Raw genomic sequence first — 27,737 nt, forward strand, 5'->3', positions numbered from 1 at the left:
TAAACTTCTTCCTTTGGGTTTGAAAGGACTCAATTCTTACGAAGATCTATCTTTTTTTGCGTATTTTTATTTGATTACTGAACACTGAATTTTAATAAGGAAGTTCCCTGCTGTTCCTGTTCTTTCCAGTCACGCTAGAATTCACTGATACTAGTTTTTTTAGACTTACTAAATCATTTTTTTTTAAAAAAAAGACCCAACAAGTCAGTTGACTTATGATGGCAAACAACTTTTGAGTTGTGATGGGCTTTGTTACCTTGGCGGGCTGTTTTTGTTCTTCTTTCACTTGTTTTTAACTCTTAAACTGCCTAAAGCCAAGTGTGGGTGAGCAGCCATAAAAAAATGGAAATTAGAAATGCAAGTAAATAAATAAAATTGCTGGATTTAACAACGTAAGATTGCATGATAGTTCGTGTTATTATTGACCACAGAACTGTTATTGCTGGGTTGGTTGAGAATTCTTGAAGTTGTAGTCCTAATATTTAAACCACCAGATTAAAGCCTATTTTAGACAGTGATTTGCAACTGTTCTCTTCAACTGCAGGCAATTGTCTTCTACATTATTGATTATCCTCAACATGTACCTTTTTTTAGAATACAATAGAGCTGGAAGGAAACTTGAAGGTCTTTTAGTCTAGCCCTCCGTTCAAGCAGGAGGACCTATACCACAGGTCTGCAACCCACGGCTCCGGAGCCACATGCGGCTCTTTCAGTCGTCTCCTGCGGCTCCCAGGCCTCTGCCATGTGCAGTCCAAAAAAAAAAAAAAAAAAAAGTTGGGACTAAAAAAGTTCAACCAATCAATTCAAATATGCAGGGTAGGTGCATATCTCGCCTTGGCTCCACTCTTCAGTCAAACCCTGTTCTGCGCATGCGCACATATACGTGCATGTGCACACATTTTTTGCGGCTCCCAGTTTTTCCTTTTGTGAGGGAACCAGTTCCGAGTGGCTCTTTCACTGTTTCAGGTTGCTGACCCCTGACCTATACCATCTCAGAGAAGTGACTATCTAGCCTCTTCCTAAAAATCTCCAGTTATGGAGCGCCCACGATTTCTGGAGGCAAGCTGTTCCACTGGTTAATTCCCCTCACTGTCAGGAAGTTTCTCCTTAATTCTAGGTTGCTTCTCTCTTTGTTCAGTTTCCAACCATTGTTTCTTGTCCTGCCCTCTGGAGCTTTGGTGAATAACGTGACCTCTTCTTTGTGGCAGTACTGGAATACTGCTATCATGTCTCCCCTATTTCTTCTTTTCTTTAGACTAGCCAGACCCAAGTCCTGCAGTCGTTATTATGTTTTAGTCTCCAGGCCTTTGATCCATCTTAGTTGCTCTTCTCTGAATTTTTCCCAAACTCTCAAAATCTTTTTTGTGATATGCTGACCAAAATTGGCTGCAGTATTCCAGGTGTGGTCTTACTAGTTTTTTATATAATACTAATACTTTGCATGATCTTGATTCTATACAGCCCAGGATTGTATTAGCTTTTTTTGGCGGCTGCTGCACACTGCTGGCTTTTGGTGTGTAAGACTTCAACTCCCATAATCCAACAAGATGTCTTGGCTAATGCTGCATCCGGCACAAAAATTGGTCACATATAGCACATAACAGCCTAAGATAGAGGCTGTATTCACACAAGACATTAAACCAGGAACCAGTTAACAAACCACAATAACTGCATTTGTGTTATGTGTTAAGTCACATAATCAAGTCCATAATGCGCTATCTTAAAATCTAATGATATTTACTTGATTTGGGCTTTTTCACTGTAGTTTGTAAACTATGAGTTATGATATACTTAAGCAGTTCCCCAGTTTTCTATATTTACATTACAAAGGTGGCGCAGTGGTTAGAATGCAGTTTTGCAGGCTAACTCCGACGACTACCAGCAGTTTGATCCTGACCAGCTCAAGGTTGACTCGGCCTTCCATACTTCCGAGGTCGGTAAAATGAGGACTCAGATTGTTGAGGGCGATATGCTGACTCTGAGGAAACAAAACAGGACTCTAAAATTATTATTTTTTTCTAAATGTAATGACTGAATCATTACATTTAGGATCATCAAATCTCAAGAGGTTTTAGTGTTCCAACCAAAATCTCCTGCAATTTTGGAAACAAGACTATCTTGTGAGATTTTGGCCTCTTTCATTCATCTTTTTATTTTAGTGCCCACCCTAGGACCATTTGCAATGTCTTCATGGATCATCAATGGTCCTCAAATCACAGATGTAGTTATACTAGCTATACTGCTCCTGAACAGGAAGTTTTAAAGCAGAAGTTTTTTCCACTTCAACAAAAGGAATCTAGTGGGATAAGATCACTTTCAATTAGGACAAAATCTCAGGAGGCATTAGTTCTGTTGAATCCAAGTCATGCCTTTCTTCAAAATAACTATTATTTGGAATATTCCAAGTTATGGACTGAAAAATGCAAGTGCCCACGTACCATCAGATCATCCCAAAAAAAACACACCCACGTTTGATTTATTATAGTTTGCCATCTGTTCCCAAAATTTAATTAATTTTATTGTACTAAATTGTGTCTGACTGCAACTGCAATTGAGCTTGCAATTACGGTTGTAAGTTGTGACGGTCATTAAGGAGGTTATCATGTGACCACACCCAATTTCACGACCTTGTTTTTGACAATTAAACGGAAATGCAGCAGTTGTTAAGCAAATACTGTGGTTGTTAAACAAACCCATTGTTCACCAGGGAGGATTTTTTTTTTGCCAGAAACTGGAAATACACACCAGTTTGAGGGAAAAAAAAACGTTGTAATAATAAGTCATGCGGACTTCCACTCCCAGAATTCCCTGGCTGCAGAATTCTGGGATTTGAAGGTTACAAGACTTCCAAGTTGCCAAATTTGAGAAACAATGCTCTAAAGAGCTCCTGAAAGGGCAGGCATGGTAGCGGGGACACACACACACAGAGAGAGAGAGAGAGACACACACACACACACCTTGCCAATCAGCTACGAAGACTGAGGAAAAGACAGCACGTGTGAAGGGGATTAATTTTCGAGGGTTTTTATTAAAAGCAGGAAGGTCTTGGGAACACGGACTTGATAACGTCTCTTCACTCTTCATCCCTCCCTTCCCCAGATCGAAACTCTTTTTTCTCCTCCCCCCAAGGAGCGTCTGGAAAGAGGAAAACAAGCTCCCTGGGTCACCCACCATCCGAGGGAGAGGACAGAAGCCTTCCGGGAAAATCCGAAGGCAGAAGAGAAGTACACGGAATATTTCAAGGAACTGCAAAGCTCACCACCCCACAAACCAGACTAGCCGTCCCCGATTCAGCACCTCTGTACCTCTCAATCTCTCGTCCTGGAAGGGGCAACAATTTCCTCTTCTTCCTGGTTCCCCGAAAGGGCCTGTTGCAAACGCCCTCCCCAGTTGCTCTTGGGATGCCAATGCCCCCCACACACACACCAGCTTTATCAGATATGCAGGAGGCACCCCACCCCTCCCCGTGTTAATTCCATCCCGTCCCATAATACCTGGCTCAAAGGCCCCAGCCTGAGGCCGGAAACCCCCCTGCTTTTTGCAACCCTCGCTGCTTAATTTGACCTGGGGACAAGCCCTGCCTGCTCACCCTGCCCTTCCCTTCCCTTCCCCTCCCCTCCCCAGTCAAGGCTTCCTGCCCTTTCCATTGGGACTGAGACAGGAGGCCGATGATGCCAGCTCCCCTTCCTGCAATTTTCCGTCTGGCAAACTGATCCAGCTCTCAGGGTTAGGCCATCTTCACCTTGGAGAGGAGGGTTTAAGGTATTCTCCCAACACTGAATGGGAGGGGGGAGGGGGAGAGAAACAGCCTTTCCAAGCACGGCAGACAAGCAACCGGAGCCCCCATATCCTGCTCTCTGCCCGTTCCCCACCCAAATCCATCCTTTTTCCTCCCCTCTACATCTTCCACCCAAACCCGCAAGCAACCAAGCGATCTCACTCTACTTTGTCTCCTAGAAGATCCCTTTGGCTCCTTTTTCACCTGTCGGGTGGAAGTAAAAGAGGGTGATTCCCTTCCCTTTCTCCTTCCCTTCCCCTCCCTGCAAGGAAACAGGTCCGGTCCATGATTGGAACTGAGTCAAGCTGAGCAGCCCAGGCCCTTTGCTATTGTTCTGATGGATTGGTTAGCATTTCCTCCCCAGAGTGGCTCCCTCTTTTTCCTCCTTCCCCAGGCGACGGCGGGTCCGGAGTTCTCGCACGCAGAGGCCCCACAAACAGCTGGGGCATTGCCGGCCCACGGCATTGCATTGCTCTGAGCTTGAAGTTTGCCAAAATTCCCCTGGTCCTTGAAGCAAGCGAGGGTAAACCTGGTCCATGGCTCCCTCTGCAGGCTCCCAGGGGCGGCTCAGTTGCTGTGGGGGGGTCCGTGGTTCAGCCCGGGGAAAAAAAACTTCCTGGAAGGGGGAGCACACACTGGCCAAGTCCAAAAAACTTAAATGGAACAGTCCACATGAACAAAACGGGGGAGCAAGGAGGAGATGGAGGCTGGGATAGGACTGTACCTTCTACTGGGGGAGTCAGAACTCTGGTCCAGAAGCAAAGAGGGCAATGAGGGTGGCTGGGATCAACTCCACTCCCAGGTCTCCTTGTACATGGAGCCGAATCCAGCCCCCTCCCCACCCATTTCAAGCCCCCCTCCTTTGCTGCAAGGTGCTGTGCCCATCACTCTTCTGCCAGAACCGGTTCCGATTCCTCTTCCCCTGTCCCCTCCCCTCCAAGCGCTGCCCTCTTCTGTCTTGGTCCCGTTATCTTCAGGTTGATGGCCCGTGGGTGTCAGCTGCTCCCAGTCGCACCCCGCAGTGCTCCTGGGCCAGACCTTGGGGGGAAGCGGCGGTGGAGATCACTGCGGGGAACCCAGCTCTGCGGAAAGCCCCTCAAACGCAACCAACATGGCTTGGCGCACCCGATCCGTCAGGGCCGGCACGTCGTCGGCTCGCAGCCCCTTGGTGGGCACGGAGGACAAGATCTGAACAATGCAGCGTCCTGCATGAGGAGAGAAAGGCAGGGTGTTTGAAAAAGCAAGAGTGTAAGCGAAGGCATTCCCCACTTCAGCAAATCGCACAAGAGGGACATGTAGTCCAGGGGTGGAGAACTATGACCCCCCATTATGACTTGTGGACTTCAATTCCCAGAATTCCTGTCATTATAACTTTGAATGGCGATTACATGAATGGTTGTAAGTCAAGGACTACATCAGAGATGGAGAACTATAGCCCCATTTTGACTTGGGACTTTAATCCCCAGAATTCCTGAGCCAGGAAGTCCCAAATCGTAACGGGGCCATAGTTCTCCACCTCTGATGTAGTCCTTGACTTACAACCATTCATTTAATCACCATTCGAAGTTACAACGGCATTGAAAAAAGCAACTTATGACTTTTTTTCACACTTATGACCATTGCAGCATGGTCACATGATCAAAATTTGGACCCTTGACAACTGACTCATATTTATAACGGCTACAGTGACCTGGAGGGGTCATGTGATCCCCTTTGGCAGCCTTCTGACAAGCAAAGTCAATGAGGGAGCCAGATTCACTTAACTCTGTTACTAACTTAACAACTGCAGCAATTCACTTAACGACCTTGGCAAGAAAGGTTGCAAAATGGGGCAAAATCCACTTAACAAATGACTCGCTTAGCAACAGAAACTTTGGGCTCAGTTGTGGTTGTAAACTGAGGACTACCTATCTCTTTTGACAAACTGGATTGTTAACCGATGTTTCAGGACCAGGTTTTTTGTTTTTTTTTTAACTTGTCACATTTAGATTATTTTTTAAACTTTTCCTGGAATCCTTGAGAAGCAGCTGGATTAGAAAGGTCACAGACGGTCCAAATAAATCTTTATTTTTTAAAAAAGCTTTTTAAGCTTCACTGAATCGCCTTCTCTTTCTAGAGAAATTTTGGGCTCAACTGTGGTCATTAAGCCGAGGACTACCTGTATAGTCTCCACTATGCCTGTGGGTAAAACCTTGAGGTAAACCATGATGGAAAGTACCAGAAAATAGCCAGGCTCATTGTTATCAGAAGGAGGTCTTTCTGCTCCCCACAAACAAACAAACGAGAAATCAGAAATGGAGTTACCTGTAGTGAAACGCCTATCCTTCTTACTGTAGAAATCTCTATACGATGAGATTACAACAGGAATGAGAGGAACCTTGTGAGGAGAGAGAAGAAAGTAAACAGAGAGGGCGGAAGCAGCTGGAAATTGCTCAATATGTGTCAACCATATTCACCGCCCTGAGTCCTTCGGGAGAAGGTCGGTATAGAAATCAAATTATTATATTAAATTATTAAACCATTTTGCCCCTGAAACAAGAGGCTGGGCTGGGCCTAGCAACTGCCAGCTGCCATTAAAGGTGGAAAACCACCTCCCCAACCGCTTTGTATTTTTAATGCACCTCCAGCAAAATATTTCTAAAGACATTGTCTCTGCCTACTCATTTTGCACGGGGTTCAAGCCACTTATTTTATTGCTCAGTTGTAAACACATTTATAACACAGCTTATTTCAACAGATCTCAGGGTGCGATACGATTTTTTTTTTAAAAAAACACACAAAACAATGCTTAAGTTCCTGTATTTTTGTTTTTTTTAAAGGAAGACAGTGAAGTCAGAGCTTTTTCTCTCCATTCTGTTGTATCTAATTGAAGGCAAAACTCTCTTTTATATTACACGGAGTTGTTTTTTTATTTTAAACAAGCGTATCAGATCAAGCAAATCTGCTCTGGAATCCTTGAGGCCTAGTTGGGTAATGAGATGGTCTGCAAGCAAACAGCCAAACTCAAGAGAGCATCACAGTTCAACTCTTGAGTTACAAATATTCTCTTCTCTCGGCACCACATAGGGGTGCCAAACCCTTTGCAAATCTGCTTCGTCCAATTTATTTTAGCTCTGATAAAAATGGGAAGAATGTAGGGCGCGAAAACCCTCCTTTCCTAGTTAACAGTAAGGCTAATTTACTCTGTGTTGTCATCTGCTACTGTCTGCCACTGTCTTTTATGAAGTATCTACTCCCTTTTCAGCTGATCTGGGAATTTCAGCTCTGGAGGACTTAAGTTTGCATTCAGGGTAAAACTATTTTATTTTTATTTATTTATTTTTTTACAATGAGGATTAAAATTCTCCCCACGCTAAGAATTTCAAAAACCATTTCTCTGGTGGGCTTCTAATGGCAGGGACATTCTTCTCTATAGGCCCCCCCCAAATGAAGACAGAGTTCCACCTTGTTGTAAAGTGTCTCTCTCTCTCTCTCTCTCTCTCTCTCTCTCTCTCACACACACACACACCACACAGAGAGAGACATACAAGAGTTGTGGCAATCTAAACCCTCAGATCCTGCTCTGAGCTTGCAAAAGCTTGACTAACCAGGATAATCAGTACAATGGTCAGGCCACAGAAAAGGCCTAACTGGGTTAAACCAAATACAAGGTAATCAAATACAATGGTTGTCTTGACACAATATAAAAGATAAAGGTTCCCCCACACATGCGTGCTAGTCGTTTCCAACTCTAGGGGCCGGTGCTCATCTCCGTTTCGAAGCCGAAGAGCCAGCGCTTGTCCGAGGACGTCTCCGTGGTCATGTGGCCGGCATGACTAGACGCCAAAGGCGCACGGAACACTGTTACCTTCCCACCATAGTGGTCCCTATTTTTCTACTTGCATTTTTACGTGTTTTCAAACTGCTAGGTTGGCAGAAGCTGGGACAAGTAACAGGCGCTCACTCTGTTACGCGACACCCGGGATTCGACCTGCCAAAATGCCGACCATCTGATCGACAAGCTCAGCATACTAACCCACTGAGCCACCGCATCCCTTGACATAATATATAACAACCCAAAGGCTCAGTGGGATAATCTGGTTTGTATCAAGGGCTCAAATAGCAACGAACCCCAAACTCCCCAATATTTTAGCCTTGCTGGGTGTATCTGTCAAGGAGCTGGCAGCCATCCCCTGGGCGAGGGGGAGAGAAGGGCACCCCTTACCTGGGTTTGCACTGCCAAATGGAAGGCGCCCCGTTTGAAGGGCAGCATGGAGCCGTTGTGATTCCTGGTACCCTCGGGGAACACCCAGACCCGAACCTGCAAAGGGAGCCCAAGAAAAGGAAGAAGAACTGAGTCCCTTTTATTGAAGATCTCTGGCTTCACATGAAGATGCACAAGGGTTAAGCAAAGAGTCCCGTGAGAAATGGGTGTTTCGAGAGTGGGTCCCGGTCAGCCGCTCGAGGTAGTCCGGTCAAGAAATGCCAACACTACCCTTATTGTAAAGTTACAGTAACACAGCCTTGCAAGCTCTCTCCCCTACCTTCCTTTTATTCTTGTGAAAACCAGAGACTGGCTTCTGGGACATTTTCTCCATCCTCGTTCTTCCTTCAGACTCAAGATTTCATTTATCAGACCATCAACTAGGCCAGGGCTCCCCAACCTCCAGTCTGTGGACTGGCAGCAGTCCATGGCATGCCAGAGACCGGCCCACGCAAACAAGCGATGCCCCATCTAAGGCAGAGGTCCCCAACCTTTTGGGCACCAGGGACCGGTTTCATGGAGAAAGGTTTTTCCACGGACTAGAGAGTGCCTGGTTTTGTGTGCTGCCTGCATCCTAGGGATGGGGCTTTGCTTTTTCTGCACACAGGTTGCTAGCAGGCCACGGCCTGGCCCCGGTCCACAGACCAGGGGTTGGGGACCCCTGATCTAAAGGGATGCCGGCAGCACACGAAACTACACCTCCTTCCAGTCCGCAGAAAAAAAACCTCTCTCCATGGAACCGGTCCCTGGTGCCCAAAAGGTTGAGGGCTGCCAGACTAGGCCGCAGCTTTCTTCTACTAGTCTCCCAAGGTCATTCTCACAGACCGTTACAGCTACAGGTAGTCCTCGACTTACGACCGCAACTGAGCCCACAATTTATGTTGCCGAGATGGTTGTTAAGCGACTCCATTTTGGCAACCCATCTTGCCACCTTTAACTGAATCACTGCAGTTGTTCAGTTAGCAGCCACAGTTGTAAAGTGAATCTAAACCATTCGTTTAGTAACTGTTCAGTTACAATGGCAATGAAAAAAGTGACCTATGACCGTTTTTCACACTTACAACCATTGTGGCATCCCCACGGTCAAGTGATCAAAATTTGGATGCTTGGTAACTGACTCATATTTATGATGGTTGCAGTGCACCAGGGTCATGTCATCACCGATTGGAACCTTCTGACAAGCAAAGTCAATTATTATTTATGGGGTGTATGGCATTTATAGAGGTCTTGCAATCTCTGATATACAAATGTAGTTTAAATAAGGCATCAATAAACGTTTTTATGCCTGTGTGTACAAACACACACACACACACACACACACACACACACACTGGAGATAAAGTATTAAGAATCATAATATGGGGCCACAGAACTGCAATGGGATAGATGTTATAACTCATTATCTAAGGAAGCTAACCATCTAACTCAGGGGTCTTCAAACTTGGCCCCTTTATGACTTGTGCACTTCAATTCCCAGAAATCCTCAGCCAACGTGCCTGGCTGAGGAATTCTGGGAGTTGAAGTCCACAAGTCATAAAAGGGCCAAGTTTGAAGACCCCTCATCTAACTACTTCTGGTGTAGCTGAGGTGACATCATCGAAGGTGCCTTGAGATTTCCTGAGGGGATATTATTGAACTATGTGTGCTATAGTTGGTTGCCATGCTCCACGGTTGCATTGCAGGCTCTTGGCCAATAAGGAAGCCAGATTCACTTAACAACTGTGTTACTAATTCAACAACTGCAGTTTGCTTTACAACTGTGGCAGGAAAGGTCATAAAATGGGGCAAAAATCACTTAACAACTGTCTTGCATAGCAACAGAAATTTGGGGCTTAATTGGGGTCATAAATCAAGGACTCCTTCTATGTTACTCCACAGAAGAGAAGACTGAAGTGAGATAACCGTAGCAGACTTCACATATTTGAAGATGTCAAATGGAGGACAGAACAAAGGGTTGAAACTCCTGAGGAACATATTCAGCTTAGTTTTTTTGGGAAGAATGTCCCGAGATCTGGAATTGTCAAGCAGCAGAACCGGTATGGCCCCTTTCACTGGAGGTCCAGATAGCAATTGTCTGACACATTTCAGCTGATTCTGTACCAAGCAGGGGACTGGCCTGGGTGACTGAGTACCTGGCTCAATAGTAGCAACTGTGAGAGGGATCTCACAGGCCTAGTGGACAATCACTTAGATATGAGCCAGCAGTGTGCTGCAGCTGCCAGAAAAGCCAACACAGTGCTAGGCTGCATTAACAGAGGGATAGAATCAAGTTCACGTGAAGTGTTGATACCACTTTGCAATGCTTTGGTAAGGCCACACTTGGAATACTACATCCAGTTTTGGTCACCACGATGTAAAAAAGATGTTGAGACTCTAGAAAGAGTACAGAGAAGAGCAACAAAGATGATTAGGGGACTGGAGGCTAAAACATACAAGGAACGGTTGCTGGAATTGGGTACGTCTAGTCTAATGAAGGGTGAGGGGTGACATGATAGCAGTCTTCCAATATCTCAGGGGTTGCCACAAAGAAGAGGGAGTCAAGCTATTCTCCAAAGTGCCTGAAGGCAGGAAAAAAAACAATGGATGGAAACTAATCAAAGGAGAGAAGCAAAATAGAAATAAGGAGAAATTTCCTGACAGAACAATTAACCAGTGGAACAACCTGCCTCCAGAAGCTGTGAAAGCTCCAACACTGGAAGTTTTTAAGAAGAGACTGAACAAACATTTGTCTGAAATGGTATAGTGCTGTGACGGCGAACCTATGGCACGCGTGCCACAGGTGGCACGCAGAGCCCTCTCTGTGGGCACACGCACCATCGCCCCAGTCCTAGGTCTTCAGCTGGGTTTCATAAAACCTTTTTGCTTTTTTAAAAAAGGTTCAATCAATCAATCAATTTCAACTTCTCGCAGGAAAAAAAAGATCTTACAAAGTTGGGATTGATTGATTGAACTTTTTAATCCCACCCAGTCTACCATTACCACTGCAGCCACACCCACCCAATGGGCCACGCCCTCCTAATGGGCCACGCCCACCCGGCACCCGACGATACCTAAGAGGGTTTTGAGTTGCAGTTGGGGCACTTGGTGTGGTCTCTAAAAAGTTTGCAATCACTTGGTATAGTGTTTCCTGCCTGAGCAGGGGGTTGGGCTAGAAGATCTCCAACGTCCCCTCCAACTCTGTTATTCTGTTACTTCTGAGGTCTTGTCCAATTCTGCTTCTATGAATTATGCAACGAAAATCTGGCCGCGAGTAAACAGGCAGTACAGAAATACAACCCAATTTCCCAAAATAGCCCTCCCTGTGAAAGAGACCTTCCGTCAGAAGTTGCTGCCTCATTGCAATAACTAATGACAGAAATTGAGCCACTCGTAGATTCAGCCTTGGAGTTTCCAGCAAATACAGATAGTCTTCGATGTACGACCACAATTGAGCCCAAAATTTCTGTTGCTAAGAGAGACATTTGTTAAGCGAATTTTGCCCCGTCTACCTTGCCACAGTTGTTAAGCGAATCAATGCAGCCGTTCAGTTAGTAACAAGGTTGTTAAGTGGCTCTGGCTTCCCCGCTGACTTTGCCTGTCAGAAGATTGCAAGACGTGATCGATCGCATGACCCCAGGACACTGCGACGGTCGTAAATATGAATCCATTGCCAAGCATCTGAATTTGGATCACATAATCGTGGGGATGCTGCAACGGTCATTAGGTGTGAAAAACGGTCATACGTCACTGAACAAACTGTTGCATGTCGAAGATTACCTGTATTCAGCCTGAAACTGCCTGGATCTGCTTGGCAAAACGGTCCACAGGGGTGTAATCCAGTGTTTCACAACCTCGGCCATTTTAAGATGTGTGGACTTCAACTCCCAGAATTCCTCAGCCAGCAAGGGGAACTATAACCTGACTTTTCCTCCAGGAATTCAAGTCAGGTTACATGGGAATCTAATTTCATTTTAACCACACGACGACACAGCTGTGGGGTAGGCAGAAAGAGAGGGGCTTCTGTGACTGAGGGTAGACTACAAGCTGGTCGGAGTCTAATCCCAGCATTTCACTGCTATCCCACATTGGCTGTGGGGCTGAGAGGGAAGGACTGGCCGAATATCCACCAGTTGTGGCCAGGGGGCGTTGCGGGGAGGCCTCGTTTTAACATATTCACTACAGGTGGTCCTCATTTTACGACCACAATTGAGTCCAAGATCTCCTTTGCTAAATGAGGCAGTGAAGAGAGCTTTCTCCCATTTTTACCGCCTGGATTGCTACAGCTGTTAAGTGATTCGCTGCTATTGTTAAGTTAGTAGCGTTCTACTGACTTTGCTTATCGGAAAGTCAAAAAAAGGTGATCCCCACAACTCGGCGACACTGCAACCATCATAAATATGAACCAGCTGCCAAGTGTCCAGATTTTGTCATGTGACCCATGGAATGCAGCAATGGTTGTAAGGGTGAAGAACGTCCATAAGTCCCTTTTTTCCTGCGCCATTGTAACTTTGAACAGACACTAAACCAGGGGTAGGCAGCCTCGGCTCTTTTATGACTCGTGGACTTCAACTCCCAGAATTCCTGAGTCAGCATGCTGACTCAGGAATTCTGGGAGTTGAAGTCCACGAGTCATAAAAGAGCCGAGGTTGCCTACCCCTGCACTAAACCAATGGTTGTGAGGTAAAGACTTATCTGTACGTAAAATACACTTGGTAATTCACACTCTCAATAGGGGGGGAAAAATCCCCAAGTCAAACCTTCTAAGAATTTGGCAAAAGTGTCTCAAATTCAGTTTCAGAATAGAGCTGGAAGGGACCATGGAGGTTTTCTAGTCTGACCCTCTGCTCAGGCAGGAGACCCTATACCATTCCAGACAAGTGACCGTCCAGTCTATTCTCAAAAGCCTCCAGTGATGGACCACTCACAACTTCTGGGGGCAATTTGTTCCACTGGTTAATTGTTTCTCACTCTTAGGAAGTTTCTCCTTAATTCCAGGTTGCATTTCTCCTTGATTAATTCCCATCCGTTGCTTCTTGTCCTGCCCTCTGGAGCTTTGAAAAATAAGTTGATCCCCTCCTCTTTGTGGCAGCCCCTCAAATACTGGAATACTGCTATCATGTCCCCCTTCGTCGTTCTCTTCATTAAATTAGTAAAGGTAAAGGTAAAGGTTCCCCCGCACATGCGTGCTAGTCGTTTCCAACTCTAGGGGCCGGTGCTCATCTCCATTTCAAAGTCGAAGAGCCAGCGTTTGTCTGAGGACGTCTCCGTGGTCATGTGGCCGGCATGACTAGACACCAAAGGCGCACGGAACGCTGTTACCGTAGTGGTCCCTATTTTTCTACTTGCATTTTTACGGGCTTTCAAACTGCTAGGTTGGCAGAAGCTGGGAAGAGTAACAGGTGCTCACTCTGCTACGCGGCACTCGGGATTCGACCCGTCAAACTGCCGACCTTCTGATCGACAAGCTCAGCGTCCTAACCCACTGAGCCACCGCGTCCCATTTTCATTAAATTAGACATATCCCAATTCCTGCAACCATTCTTCCTATGTTTTATCCAGGCCTTTAATCATCTTGGTTGCTCTTCTCTGCCCTTTCTCCAATCCCTCCTTCCCCACTCCTCAATCTCTCAATCCCGATTCACCATGTTCAATGCCATCTGGATATGGCATTGCCCTAGCTCAAACGCAACTCCATCCCACCAGCCTCCCCACTCCATTTCATCAGTTCTGCAATTCCCTTTCGAAAAAAAAACAACAACGACCCTCACATCTTGGCTCAGCATAGTTTGGGCAGCCTCAGACATAACGCTGATGGCATCGTGGGTTTTCTTGCGGTTGATAAAAATGATGCCCCCCAGCCAGCAAGCCAACCCCACCGTGCCCATATACATCAGCTCCTTCTTGGCAATTGGCACACACCGATCTGGCAACACCTCCATTAAACCTGTGCAGAAAAAAATAAAATAAGGATTAGCTATGCTACTCTACAACAGGGCTTTTCAACCTTTTTCACTCATTGTACCACTTTTAGGATATGGCAACATCCGAGTACCACCAGTCGCCTAGCAAGGTGTCAAAAAACTTGATGACAAAAAAAAAGGAAAAAAGGGATGAAGTACAGGTAGTCCTCGACTTACAACAGTTCGCTTAGTGACTGTTCGAAGTTACAATGGCAGTGAAAAAAGTGCCCCCCCCCAAGCCACAGCCGAGCAAGACACCTGCTGCCCACCCTGCTGCGCTCTTCCTCCTGTCCGAGGTTTTCATTGTTGTGAGCATTTCTGTTGAGGATTGGCAGTGGGGGTGGGGTGGGGTGGTGTTTGGTTTTTATTCCCCTCCCCCAGTCTGCTGGGTGGTTGCAGCAGGTTTTGGTCACTTCACATGACCCTGTGACCGTCATGAATATGAATTAGTTGCCAAGCATCTGAATGTAAATCACAAGACCCTGGAGATGCTGCAACATTCCGGCTGATCAGCACTTCTTCTGGGCTCAGCAGAAGCACCGGGATCAGTGCCAAGCTCCAGCTGGAGCCTGGCACTGATCCTGGCGCTTCCGCTGAGCCCTGACAGCCCTGACAACCGTCTCTCGCTCAGGCTTGTGTGGTGCTGCCACTGGTCCAGCTCATTCCCCTCCCCTACTACCACTTTTCTAGAATGGTCACATACCACCTGCTAGATGCCAAGGCTAATGCCTCCTTAAGTAACACCAGCTGCCTGCAATTAGTGCAGGTTCGCATCCCACCAGGCTCAAGGTTGACTCAGCCTTCCATCCTTCCGAGGTAGGTAAAATGAGGACCCAGATTGTTGGGGGCAATTAAGCTGACTTTGTAATAATGCCGCTTGGGGTGTGTGTGAAAGCCCTAACAAGCAGGCATATACATAGAATGAAGGCTACTGCTAAGCTTGTAAGCCGCCCTGAGTCTTCGGAGAAGGGCGGGATATAAATGGAATTAAAATAATAAAATAAATGTACTACAGGTGGTACCCGTACCACTGGTTGAAAAGCCCTGCTCTAGAAGTCATAGATCAGGGGTGGGTAACCATGGCCCCTTTATGACCTGTGGACTTCAACTCCCAGATTTCCTGTCACAGTCATAAAAGGGCCATAATTGCTCATCCCTGTCAAAAATATTTGCCTTGAACCAGACGGCCACGGCTTCAAGTGAAGGAACCACAAAGTGGAGAAAGAATAAAGGTAGTCCCTGACTTACAACAGTTCGTTTAGTGACCATTCCAAGTTACAACACTGAAAAATGTCACTTAGGACTGTTTTTCATAGTTACGATCTTTGCAGCATCTCCCATGGTCATATGATCAAAATTCAGACGCTTGGCAGCTGGTTCATATTTATGACCTTTGCTGTGCCCCAGGGATCGCGTGATCCCTTTTGTGACCTTCTGACAAGCAAAGGCAAAGGGGAAGCCAGATTCACTTAACAGTCGGGTAACTAACTTATCAACTGCAGTGACTGACTGAACAACTGTGGCAAGAAAAGTCGTAAAATGGAGCAAGAAAAGTCGTTAAAACTCACTTAACAAATGTCTCACTTAACAACATAAATTTTGGGCTCAATTGTGGTCGTAAGTCAAAGACTACCTGTATATATCTTTTTTTAATTACCTAGATTAAGTTGGGCAATTTTCAATTTAGGAAGTGGTGGAAAACCAACTTTTTTTATTAACTAATGCTTATTAGAGGAGTTTAAACAAAAGAAACAGTAGAAAAATGCCAGACTATCTATCTATCTATCTATCTATCTATCTATCTATCTATCTATCTATCTATCTATCTCTATCATCTATATATATACATCTATCTATCATCTATCATCTATCATCTATCTATCTATCTATCTATCTATCTATCTATCTATCTATCTATCTATCTATCTATCTATCTATCTATCTGTCTATCTATCTATATCATCTATATATACATCTATCTATCTATCTATCTATCTATCTATCTATCTATCTATCTATCTATCTATCTATCTATCATCTATCTATCTATCATCTATCTCTATCACCTATCTATCATCTATATCAGGGGTGTCAAACTCAATTTCATTGAGGGCCGCATCAGCATTGCAGTTGCCCTCAGGGGGCCGGGTGGGTATGGCCAGGGTGGGCGTGGCCTACTGGGTGGGCATGGCTAGAGTGCGTGTGGCCTACTGGGTGGGCGTGGCGAGCTCTACATCTTCTCATCAAGGGTGCCTATGGGGGCCTGGGCAGGAGTGGGACAGATCTGAGGGTCTCTGGCAGGAGGAGGGTCTCTGGGCCAGGGGCAAGGCAGTGGGGGGCGTTCCCTCACTGTTTCCAGGATGGCTTTGCGGGCCGCATGAAACCACTTCATGGGCTGGATCCGGCCCCCGGGCCTTGTGTTTGACATGTCTGATCTATATCTATCTACCTAAATCTCCATCCATCCATCATCTATCTATCATCTATCTATCATCTATCTATCTATCTATCTATCTATCTATCTATCTATCTATCTATCTATCTATCTATCTATCTATCTATCTATCTTTTATCTATCTATCCATCCATCCATCCATCTGTGAGCCATCGTGGTGCAGTGGTTAGAATGCAGTACTGCATTTGAGTTTGAATCTCACTGGCTCAAAGTTGACTCAGCCTTCCATTCTTCCCAGGTCGGTAAAATGAGGACCCAAATTGTTGGGGAGCAAAATGCTGACTCTGTAAACCGCTTAGAGAGAGGGCTGTAAAGCACTGTGAAGCAGTATATAAGTATAATGAATGAATGAATGAACCTTTTATTGTCAAAGTACAACCATGTATAAACTGAGATTGGCTGAGCCTCCCCCACAAATCACAGTGACAACAAACCCTCCATCTTATTAAACCATGTGAGCTAATTGCACAACACACCGGCCTCTTAAGTCAATCATACATAAAATTTATAAAATTATTTCCCGTTCAAGAGCCTAACAGCCCATGGATAAAAGCTATAAATCGCTACTGCTATCTATCATCTCTCCATCCATCCATCCATCCAATTTATTTGCTGCCCATCCTGTAATGCAACGATTCTGGGCAACCTCCACTTGCAAACTTAACCGCAAGAAATGAACTGGCAGAGCCCGGAACAAATTCTTAAGCTCCTTCCCATCCTCCCCACCTTCCTTCTGGTCTTACCAAGCAAGTCAAGGGAGCTCTGGTGGTTGGAGACCACCACGTATGGCTCTTTGATGTTGAAGTTCTCGGTCCCTCGCACGTCAATCTTGATCCCGTAGAGATATTTTATGTGGAGTAACATGAATCGCAATATCCTGGAAGGGTAAGGAAAAGCGGAGGCACATCAGATTTGAATTTGACAACATTAAGCGTGAATGTCGGTGGATATGTCAGGTTTCGGGAATACGGTCCCTCCTCAACGCTCGGAGGCTGCTTTTACCACCAACGTTTGGAGAACAGCAACTTCACCATACATGGCTGGTATACGGATCGAATTAGAAGAGGGATCTTCAAACTGGGCTGCTTTAAGGACTTGTGGAAGCTGGCTGGGAGTTGAAGTCCACAAATCGTTAACGCCGCCAAGTTTGGGGACCCCCCCGAGCTAGCACACCCCCGCCGAAAGCAAGCCTCAGTGTTTTTTCCAAAAGGAAGGAGGAAAATCATGCCTTCCCCCAAAGAGGCAATTATTAATCCCTCACGTTCCCACCTGAGCTTCATTGAGATATATGAGGCCAGAAAAGGCTGGCTTGGGGAGAAATCTGACTGGAAGACACCATTGTTTCAAAGGCCTTTTGCCCGAGTGCTCTTCTTTCTTCCTTCATTTTTTACTGCTTAATTTTTGTTCTGAAACACCTTCGGTATTTCTTACTTTCCATGCTCTTTTCCCAAAGGTGCTTTTGCAAAAGGCAACTGGATTTGAAGACCTTTCACTTCTCACCCAAGAAGCTTTTTCAGTTCAAGTTCAGTTCAAGCTTCTTGGAAAAAAAAAATACAGCTGCTTTTTGAAAAAAGCATTCCCCCCCCCTCTGTTGAGAGAGGACATATGTCAAAATTGAATAGCCCTCCCTCAACCGAGGGGGAGGGATATGACGGCATCTATCTGACTCAGCCTTCCATCCTTCCGAGGTAGGTAAAATGAGGACCCAGATTGTTGGGGGCAATTAAGCTGACTTTGTAATAATGCCGCTTGGGGGGGGCGAAAGCCCTAACAAGCAGGCATATACATAGAATGAAGGCTACTGCTAAGCTTGTAAGCCGCCCTGAGTCTTCGGAGAAGGGCGGGATATAAATGGAATTAAAATAAATAAAAATAAAAAATAAATATCTCCCAGGCTACCACACAGTCCTTTCGGCAGTTCCAGGAAGGCTCCACACCCATTTGCACTGCTCAGGTGACCCTGAGGACAGAGGTAAGCCTCCAGGTGGCCTCAACGACCCCCTAAAACAGGGGTAGGTGACCTCGGCTCTTTTATGACTCGTGGGCTTCAACTCCCAGAATTCCTGAGTCAGCTATGCTGAGGGAAAAAGGAGAGGTTTCCAAGCTGAGCCATGCTGACTCAGGAATTCTGGCAGTTGAAACCCACGAGTCATAAAAGAGCCGAGGTCGCCTAACCCTGCCCTAAAAGAATGCAAATGACCAGCTGTCTGCAAGGAGCATAAAAATCCTTCCATTTCCCCCCGCCATCCAATCAGAGCTGAAGAAGCTTCTTGGATGAGAAGTGAAACGTCTTCAAAGAAAAACAAGAAAATCCAGTTGCCTCTTGAAGAAAAAAAAAAAGCACCTTTGGTACAACCATTTACCTGGATGACCGAGAATCTCCACAGACTCTTATGACCACGGATATTCAACAAAAGTTCTGCTTATATTCTAGTCAGGTCAGCAAGGGTCACTTTGATGGCAGTGGAGCAGAAAGGTTTTAAATAAAGACATAACGGAAATGTGGCTGGTTGGTTTGCGGCTTACCACAAGACTGTTCGCTAATATAGCTGTAAAACAGGTTTTGCAGCTTGCAGTGGCCTGAACCTATCCTAACAGTGATTTATTCAAGAAATCGTGAGCCAGCAATGTGAAAATCAGGCGCTCCAAGGCATAAAAATTAAGTATTTCTTATTTCAGGGCAAAAGCACAATCTCTCTCGCTTCAAGTCTGTTCTTTTCCTCCTTTTTTCGATTTCAAGGTGACACTGGACATCTCTTCTTAAAACAGGTACCGGGGTATAACCAGGCTGCAAGGACATATACATTCGCCTCCTTCCTGCTTAGATTGCACTCTCGTGGAGCATCCTGTATTGGTCAGTATCCCACCCAAACCAGCAATTTGCAGTCCTTGACAGCAGGAGACAAGAGGGGTTAGGGTGGTTAAGCCGGCAGAGCCCGTTTTTGGACCCTAACCCTATCAACAGCAAAGGTTCCTCAAACTTAAGAACTCTGAATAGGTGTGAACTTCAACTGCCAGAATTCACCAGCCAGCTATGCTGGGGAATTCCCACGCCGGCTGGGGAATTCTGAGAGCTGAAATCCACACCTATTCAAAGTTATGGACCCATCCCCAGTTTTCCCACTGGTCGAGTTGAGTTAAACTACATTTCCCCTTTTCCACCAGCTACTTTAGCTGAAGATGGGAGCTAGGTCCAATATACATCGGGAAGGTGGATATCTAACCCAGCTGTGATCAGAGATAGGCCTAAGTCCGATGAAGGCTTTCTCCTAGCCCCCCGGAGTAGGCCACCTTGGCTCTTTTATGACTCGTGGACTTCAACTCCCAGAATTCCTGAGCCAGCATGGCTGGTTCAGGAATTCTGGGAGTTGAAGTCCACGAGTCATAAGAGAGCCAAGGTTGCCTAACCCCTGTCCCAGCCCAAGAGGTATGGACCCCACTAGCACACACCTAAACAGACTCACTTCATATTTTCCACGTCGCGCCCACGGACTGCACAGATCGGGATGGCAATGATAGCCAGGAAGAGGATGTAGCTGTTGTAGAACGCCACCTTGCAGAAATACTTGAAGGTGGCACTCCATTCATACAGAAGCGGGACAGCCACAAGGAAGAGGATGAGGAGCCACTGGCCCAGCGAGATCTCCATTTTCTCTGAACAAAGGGAACAGGAAGAAGCTGAGTTTATTTATAACGCTTTCCTAGAAACCAAAAGTAAATAGAGCCTTGCAAACAACCTTGTGCTCTTCAGGGAGGCCACGTTGGCTGGAGACAACTGGAAGTTGTAGTTCTAATACACCTGGAGGTCCCCTGACTGGAAAAGCTATAGAGGTAGTCCTCAACTTGTAACAACTTCTGGAGGATCATAGGGATTCACTGAATGTCCTGAAGGTGCTTTCTTTCAAAAGGCCAGTGGACTTTGTTTTTCCTTGAAGACATTTCGCTTCTCATCCAAGAGGCTTCTTCAGTTCTGGCTGAAGGGTGGAGAATGGAAGGATTTATATTTCTTGCTGTCATCTGTCCGAATGGTACGGGAGTGTGAATGGATTTCCAGAAAAATTGCAGACTACCGACCCTGAGGGCCCAGATAAACCTCCAAGTGGCTTCAATGACTCTCCGAAAGAGTACTAACGACCAGATGACTGCAAGGAATATAAATCTTTCCATTCTCCACTATTCAGCCAGAACTGAAGAAGCTTCTTGGGTGAGAAGCAAAATGTCTTCAAGCAAAACAAGAAAGTCCCGGTTGAAAGAAAGCACTTTTGGGACAACCATGATTTGGATGATAGAGAATCTTCACAGAGATTCGCTGAATGCTTTGAGGAGCCACTTATGGCTTTGAAGCATTTGATTACAACTTTTAAGCTGTATGGACTTCAGTTCCCAGAATTCCTCAACCAGCACGCTGCCTGGCTGGACTTCTGGAAGTTAAAATCCACACATCCCAAAGTTGTCAAAGTTGAGAAGTACACTTCTCTCGGGAACCAGCTTCACCACTGACCTTCTCCGACACTCAACCAAAATGTATACTCCAGTAACTTAAACCTATGCAAGTTAGACCCCACTTTTGAGGTTAGGCAGCAGGGAACCGGTCACTTCCCAATTCTATGGCTGCAACTTTTCCAGGACTTAATCTACCAATCCTGCTCAAAGGCATTTTTGAGAAAGCACTTTAACCGTACAATCCCTCGGAGAGCTGTCAAGGTCCCAAAGTTGAAAACATTTAGTAGACATCAAACCACTTTTGATCTGATGTTTCTTTGCTATTATTGACTTTTTCAATGTGTGAATTTAAATCCACGCAGGGGGACCCAAGAGGTCCCGGGCAGATTATAAACACAATTTCTGTCCTAGAACCTTTTGCAACACACAGGACCTTTGTGATAGACACGCTAGCTTCCCTCTGCCCAGAAAGACGTATGATAGGATCTTCCCCCAGGCCCATCGGCAGCTGCCTGAACCGGAATATTCTTGAAATATATTTTTTTCTTCTTACAGAATACTTTTAGACAGATTGAGATGAATGGGGTGTGATTAGAAGTAGTTCTCAACTTACAAAATTCATTTAGTGACCGTTCGAAGTTACAGTCGCACAAAAAAGGGAACTTGTGATGACCCTTTTTCACACATACGACTGTTGCAGCGTCTCCCATGGCCAGGTAATCAAAATTCACATGGTTGGCAACCGATTCATATTTACAATGGTTGCAGCATCCCATGGTCACGGGATCCCCTTTTGCAACCTTCTGAATAGCAAAGTCAATGGGGAAGTCAGATTCACTTAACAACTTCATTACTAACTTAACAACTGCAGCGGTTCACCTAACAACTGTGGCAAGAAAAGGTCGTAAAGGGGGGCAAAATTCACTTAACAAATGTCTCGCTTAACACCAGAAATTTCGGGGCTCAATTGTGGTCGTATGTCGAGGACTACCTTACAAGGACGGGGAAACCTACGGTCCTCTGCCCGTTTCTAAACTACAACTCCCAGCATCCCTCACTCTGGCTGGTCAGAATTCAGCATAATTTGGAAGTCCACAACTTTCGGCCTCTTCTTTCCTTAACACAGCTTAGGGCAGGGGTAGGGAACCTTGGCTCTTTTATGACTTGTGGACTTCAATACCCAGAATTCCTGAACCAGCCATGCTGACTCAGGAATTCTGGGAGTTGAAGTCCACAAGTCAATAAAAGAGTCAAGGTTCCCTATCCGTGGTTTAGGGCATTGGCAGCTTCTGTTTACGGTTAGGGACGTTTCAGACGTGAAAATCCCTGTCCCGGCAAGGCTATTTCGCAATTCACCCTGGAAAACAACAGCTTAGGCACTTAGCCAAAAGCTGACTTCAGATCTTGCGGCTCAATTGTGGCCGTAAGTCTGAGGACTACCTGTACAAGAGCCCCAGCATCAGAAGTACCTCCCAGTTAGAACCAATATTTTTTCATGTGGAAATTCCATATTAGGCTGGACGTTTTTGGATCTTCTTTGTATCAGCACTTCTCGTGATGCAGTGAAAAGGCAGATGTTTTATCGATAAACAAAAAGCCTGCAGCTGACTGTTGACAGAACGGATTCCTGAATCTTTACCAGCCTGGAGGACCAAGTCTTACATCCTGCAAGCTCGTACTCCGAAACCCCTTAGAAACTCAAGACACAGAATTAGGCCCAGAGAACAATCCAAAGGTGTTGGATAAAATGGGACATCCTGATCACTGCATTCTGGAGTTCTTCTGAATAAGGACATTTTGTTAAGCCATCACCGAGAGACCTGTGCCATGCCTCTTCCTCTGCTGAGCCGGCCTTAATAAATTTTACCTTTATTGCAAAAATGAAAACCAAGAATAAATAAGGTAAACAAAAATGCTAACCTTACAGTCTTGGAAGAGGAATGAACGGATAGGTCATCTCCACTGTCCTACTATACAGGAAGTCCTCAACTTGCAACCATTCATTGAATGACTGTCCGAAGTTACAGCGGAACGGAAAAAAGTGGCTTACAACTTAAATTGTCCTCGCACCTACGGCCATCGCAACATCCCCACAGTGAGATGATCAAAATTCAGTCACTTAATAAAGGCCCTGTACAGGTTGTCCTCAACTTACGACCACAACTTATGTTGCTAAGTGAGAAATTTGTTAAGTACATTTTGCACCATTTTACAACTTTTCATTGCTAAGTAACCATTGGCCACATCCAAGCAGATGTACTTGATAAGGGGTATGGCCTCGATGATACTTATCAGCTTCTCAAAATCAGACAGCCCACTGCCTGAGCTCACTGCTATATGCTCTATGCATTCTGGGTGATCACTTGCAATCATTGCTAAGTGAATCACTGCAGTTGTTAAATTAGTAACACGGTTGTTAAGTGAATTTGGTTTCCCCATTGACTTTGCTTGCCCAAAGGTTACAAAAGGTGATCACATAACCCCTAGGACACTGCAGCCATCGCAAGTGCGAGTCAGTTGTCAAGCATCCGAATTTTGATCAGGTGAGCGTGGGGTTGTTTCAACAGTCATAAATGTGAAAAATGGTCATAAGTCACTTTTTTCAGTGTTGTGGTAACTTTGCTCACTAAGCGAACTGTTCTGGTTTAAATTCTATTTGTTTTTTAAACATCTTCTCCAACCAAAAGGGTATCTTAAGCCAGAACTTTTTAGCTTTAGGACATGACCACCAGATATGGTAAAATAAGTACCTGATCTTTGATTACATTTCCAACACACCTTTGAAGTATTTTTAAACATTTTTGCTAGTCTCACTGGTGTCATGTGCGTTTTATGTCATTCTTGGGTTGGGCCTAACAGCCCCTGAGCTCTTAGCCACGAACTGGCTTTTTTTATTAAAGAGTTTTACAAAAACAAGATTTTACAATACATCCCAAAATCTCACCCACCCCAAACCACCCCCTTTCCCCCCCACTTCCCAGAGCTAAATACAGGGTATAGTTATAATAATCATAGTATTCTAGCTAAAGATTATCCATAATATAAAATTAACCAAATTCATAATGTGCTTTAACTCCCCTTTAACATAAATACATACAAAGTACTAACACTAAAATTAATAACAATATCCCTCTAAAATCTACTCATAAGCTAAATTATATTTGTTCTGAATATAATCTATCCATCTCCTCCAAACTGAAATATATCTTTCTTGTGAATGATCCTTCAAATAAGCAGAAATCTTAGACATTTCTGCAAGATTCGAAACTTTAAACACCCATTCTTCTATTGTAGGCAAACTATCCTTCTTCCAGTATTGTCCCACCAGTAACCGTGCTGCTGTTATCAAATTCAACATCAAATTGGTTTCTTTAAAATCACAATCTACAACAATACCCAATAAAAGCAATTGCGGAGAGAACTTTATCTTTCTCTTAAAAATCTTTTGAATGTTCCACCAAATGTTAACCCAAAAAGCTTTTATATTTCTGCAAGTCCACCACATATGAAAATAGGTGGCTTCTAAACTACCACATCTCCAGCATTTAGACTGTAAGTTAGGATACATGTTAGACAACTTTTTGGGATCCAGATGCCATCTATAAAACATTTTACAAAAATTTTCTCTTAAATTTTGAGCCTGAGTAAATTTAACATTTCTAACCCAAATTACCTCCCAAGTGTCCAGCGAGATTGGTTCCTGAATATTTTGTGCCCACTTTATCATACAATCTTTAACCAATTCCGTTTCCGAGTCCAGTTTGATTAAAACATTATATATCCTCTTTATATGTGCACGATTTAAATCTCTAATTTGTTTTACTAAATTTTCATCTATAAAACTGGCTTAATAGCTCAGTGTTTATGGTTGAGGTTTTCCAGTAGTGCAACTGGCCTGCACAATCCTTGACTTACGATCATTCAGAGTTACAACAGACCTCCCAGGAGGCACAGACAACCTGGTTCCAAAATTCCAACAGCTACCCCCCCCCCACGATCATGTGACCGCATGTCAAGCATTCAGCAACCGAACCGCATTTACAGTTGTATGCAGCATCCCATTTTTGCTGAAAAACCAGCCTTTTCTTCTAGGTTTTGGCAACTGCTTTTTCGACCGCCACAGAAAAAGGTCATAAAATCAGGTTGGTCATGTGGATGACCCATTTTATAACCTTCACTTCTTAGGACCATAAGGGGTAGGCTCCATTATCGTCATAAGTCAAAGGCTACCTGTACACTGTGAACTATTTCTTCCTTTTTATTATCTCCTTTTAACCAAATATACTTCGAGTAGCTAATAATCATGCAGTATAATCAAACTAAAACGCAATATTTATTTATTTATTTATTTATTTATTTATTTATTTATTTATTTATTTATTTATTTATTTATTTACATTTATATACCGCCCTATTCCCTGAGGACTCAGGGCGGTTTACAGGGAATTAAAAAATCCACCATACAAAAGTTAAAAAACCAAATTAAAAAATATTAAATTGACCCTGTATACTTAAAACCCCAGTTAAAAATTTCTCCTCAGCCTGGGCCTGAGAGCTCAAAGAGCCAGGTCTTCAGGCCCCGGCGGAATGATCGGAGGTCGGGGGCAGTCCTCAGCTCCACCGGCAGCTGGTTCCAGAGGGCAGGCGCTCCCACTGAGAAGGCCCTATCCCTGGGTGTCACCCGCCGGCAATCTCTCACCGGCGGCACCCTGAGCAGACCCTCCCTGTGGGAGCGCACTGGGCGAAGGGCGTTTGATGCCGGCAGCAGGTGTTCCCTCATATAGCTCAAAACACACCAATATCGGAAAAAACAATGGAAGAAGGGCACAAAATGTCACATTTCTCGTGACAACTTTTCCTTTTTAGGAAAATCCACATCACTATCAATCACTCTTCATCTTGACAGGGTCATAATATTGGGAAAGAGATCAAGTTTCTCTCCCAAACCAGTAATAGCATTGCTGTTGCTTATCTCTGGATAAGTAAATCCTTTGCAAGTTACCCTCTATTTCCACTTTTCAGGTTGTTGTTGCAGATCACAAGAAACCCATAAGAGGTGAAACATCTTGAATCTTCAGAACAGCAGCTCCAGCAACCAACCAGCCAGCAAACAGTTCTCTTGCTATCTACCAAGCTCCTTGCTTCCAATAGTTTTATTTATTTATTTTAATTTTAGAGTAGAGTAGAGTAGAGTAGAGTAGAGTAGAGTAGAGTAGAGTAGAGTAGAATAGAATAGAATAGAATAGAATAGAATAGAATAGAATAGAATAGAGTAGAATAGAATAGAATAGAATAGAATAGAATAGAATAGAATAGAATAGAATAGAATAGAATAGAATAGAATTGAATTAGGAATAGGAATAGGAATAGAATAGGAATAGAAGCTGGAAGGTACCTTGGAGGTCTTCTAGTCCAGCCCCCTGCTTGAGCAGCAGTACCAAGTGACTGTCCAGTCTCTTCTTAAAAACTTCCGGGGATGGAGCGCCCACAATTTCTGAAGGCAAGCTGTTCTACTAGTTGTCCTCACTGTCAGGAAATAGTATCTCCTTGATTCTAGGTTGCTTCTCTCTTTGTTCAGTTTTCAACCATTGTTTCTTGTCCTGCCCTCTGGTGCTTTGGAGAATAATTTGACACCCCCCCTCTTCTCTGAGGCAGCCCCTCAAATACTGGAACGCTGCTATCATGTCATCCCTATTTCATTTTGAAAAATGAAAATTTAGTATGCTCTAAAGCAGTGTATCTCAACCTTGGCAGCTTGAAAATATGTGGAGTTCAACTTCAACGTCAACTCCCAGAATTCCCCAACCCCAGTATTTTTGTTTGTATGATCTGTTTTTCTAAGCTATCCAGAGTTGTTTGACAGTGAGATGGGTGGCATATAAATTTAATAGCCAACCAACCAACCAACTCTATTCCTAACCACCAGGGCAGCAATTCGCAACCTTAGAAGAAATATGCTAAGGACAAGTCTCTAATCCCGATAAGCAATCCTATAAGCTCAATTTATGCTAAGTCATAATGCACTTTGTTTGGCTAAGAATGTTATGTATACCCAGAAATTCCAATCAGTCCATCGTATTTGAAGGATTAATGAACCCGAACAATTGTGGATTAGTCAAATGAAGAGAAGAGAGAGAAAAAAGATGGCTCAGGGATGTGTGAATCCAATTTGTGTGTGTCCTCTTGGCACCCACGGAGTTTCTGGGATTAAATTGGCTTGCGTTCATTAGCAACAAAAGACATGTCAAGCTGAGATGCCAGACTGAGTCACAAGCAGATGACCTGGAGAAGAACCCAGACTTTCAGACTGTCTGCCAAGGAGCGGAGGAATGTCACACTGGCACAACCAGTACAAGTAATTGTTTTGCAAGCACAACATGCTCCCAGTGTCACAATTGAAGTGGGAGGGGAACTGCCAAGTTCTAATCCCCTTTCTCTGGTGCTCTCCAGCACATTGGTGATTTGTTGTCCAGCCTTCTGCAATGGACAGTTTTACATCTCTATCGTTCCTTGTGAGTCTTCGTGAAAGGCAACTGGTTATTCTGGACACATCACATTTAAATGATCTGCAGTCTGACCAGTCAGAGCACTCTTGGTGACACCAAGAAACAATTTAAACATGACGCTTCCCATTTGAAGAGATGTTTTGAAATCAATTAAATCTAAAGAAATTCTTTCAAGGAAATAGGGAACATAAGGCATTCAGCAGCTCACACGCCCAGATCAGGAAAGCTATCCCCCAAAATAAACAAAATAAGGCCACAAATGAAGCTGGTTACAGGGATACCTCGACTTACCACCAGTTCGTTTAGTAACCGTTCAAAGTTATGGCACTGAAAATTGTGACTTATAGGAAGGTTTTTAAGAAGAGGCTAGCCC

The 27,737-nt window shown here is 44.6% G+C and overlaps 1 protein-coding gene across 1 annotated transcript in view; it reads right to left on the reverse strand.

Moving 5' to 3' along the window:
• Window positions 1–4,727: 4,727 nt before the first annotated feature.
• AGPAT1 (1-acylglycerol-3-phosphate O-acyltransferase 1) overlaps window positions 4,728–27,737 on the reverse strand; it is a 47,924-nt gene continuing 24,914 nt past the window's right edge. The window contains exons 2-7 of the mRNA XM_083355683.1: window positions 19,880–20,069; window positions 17,159–17,292; window positions 13,769–13,944; window positions 7,983–8,078; window positions 6,083–6,155; window positions 4,728–4,983 (exon numbers count right to left, since the gene is read on the reverse strand). Coding sequence (XP_083211809.1) covers window positions 4,841–4,983; window positions 6,083–6,155; window positions 7,983–8,078; window positions 13,769–13,944; window positions 17,159–17,292; window positions 19,880–20,064 — 807 coding nt within the window. The 5' untranslated portion in view covers window positions 20,065–20,069 and the 3' untranslated portion in view covers window positions 4,728–4,840. The remainder of the gene's footprint in view (window positions 4,984–6,082; window positions 6,156–7,982; window positions 8,079–13,768; window positions 13,945–17,158; window positions 17,293–19,879; window positions 20,070–27,737) is intronic.

The sequence above is a fragment of the Vipera ursinii genome (assembly GCF_947247035.1).
Source record: "Vipera ursinii genome assembly, chromosome: 2".
NCBI lineage: Eukaryota > Metazoa > Chordata > Lepidosauria > Squamata > Viperidae > Vipera > Vipera ursinii.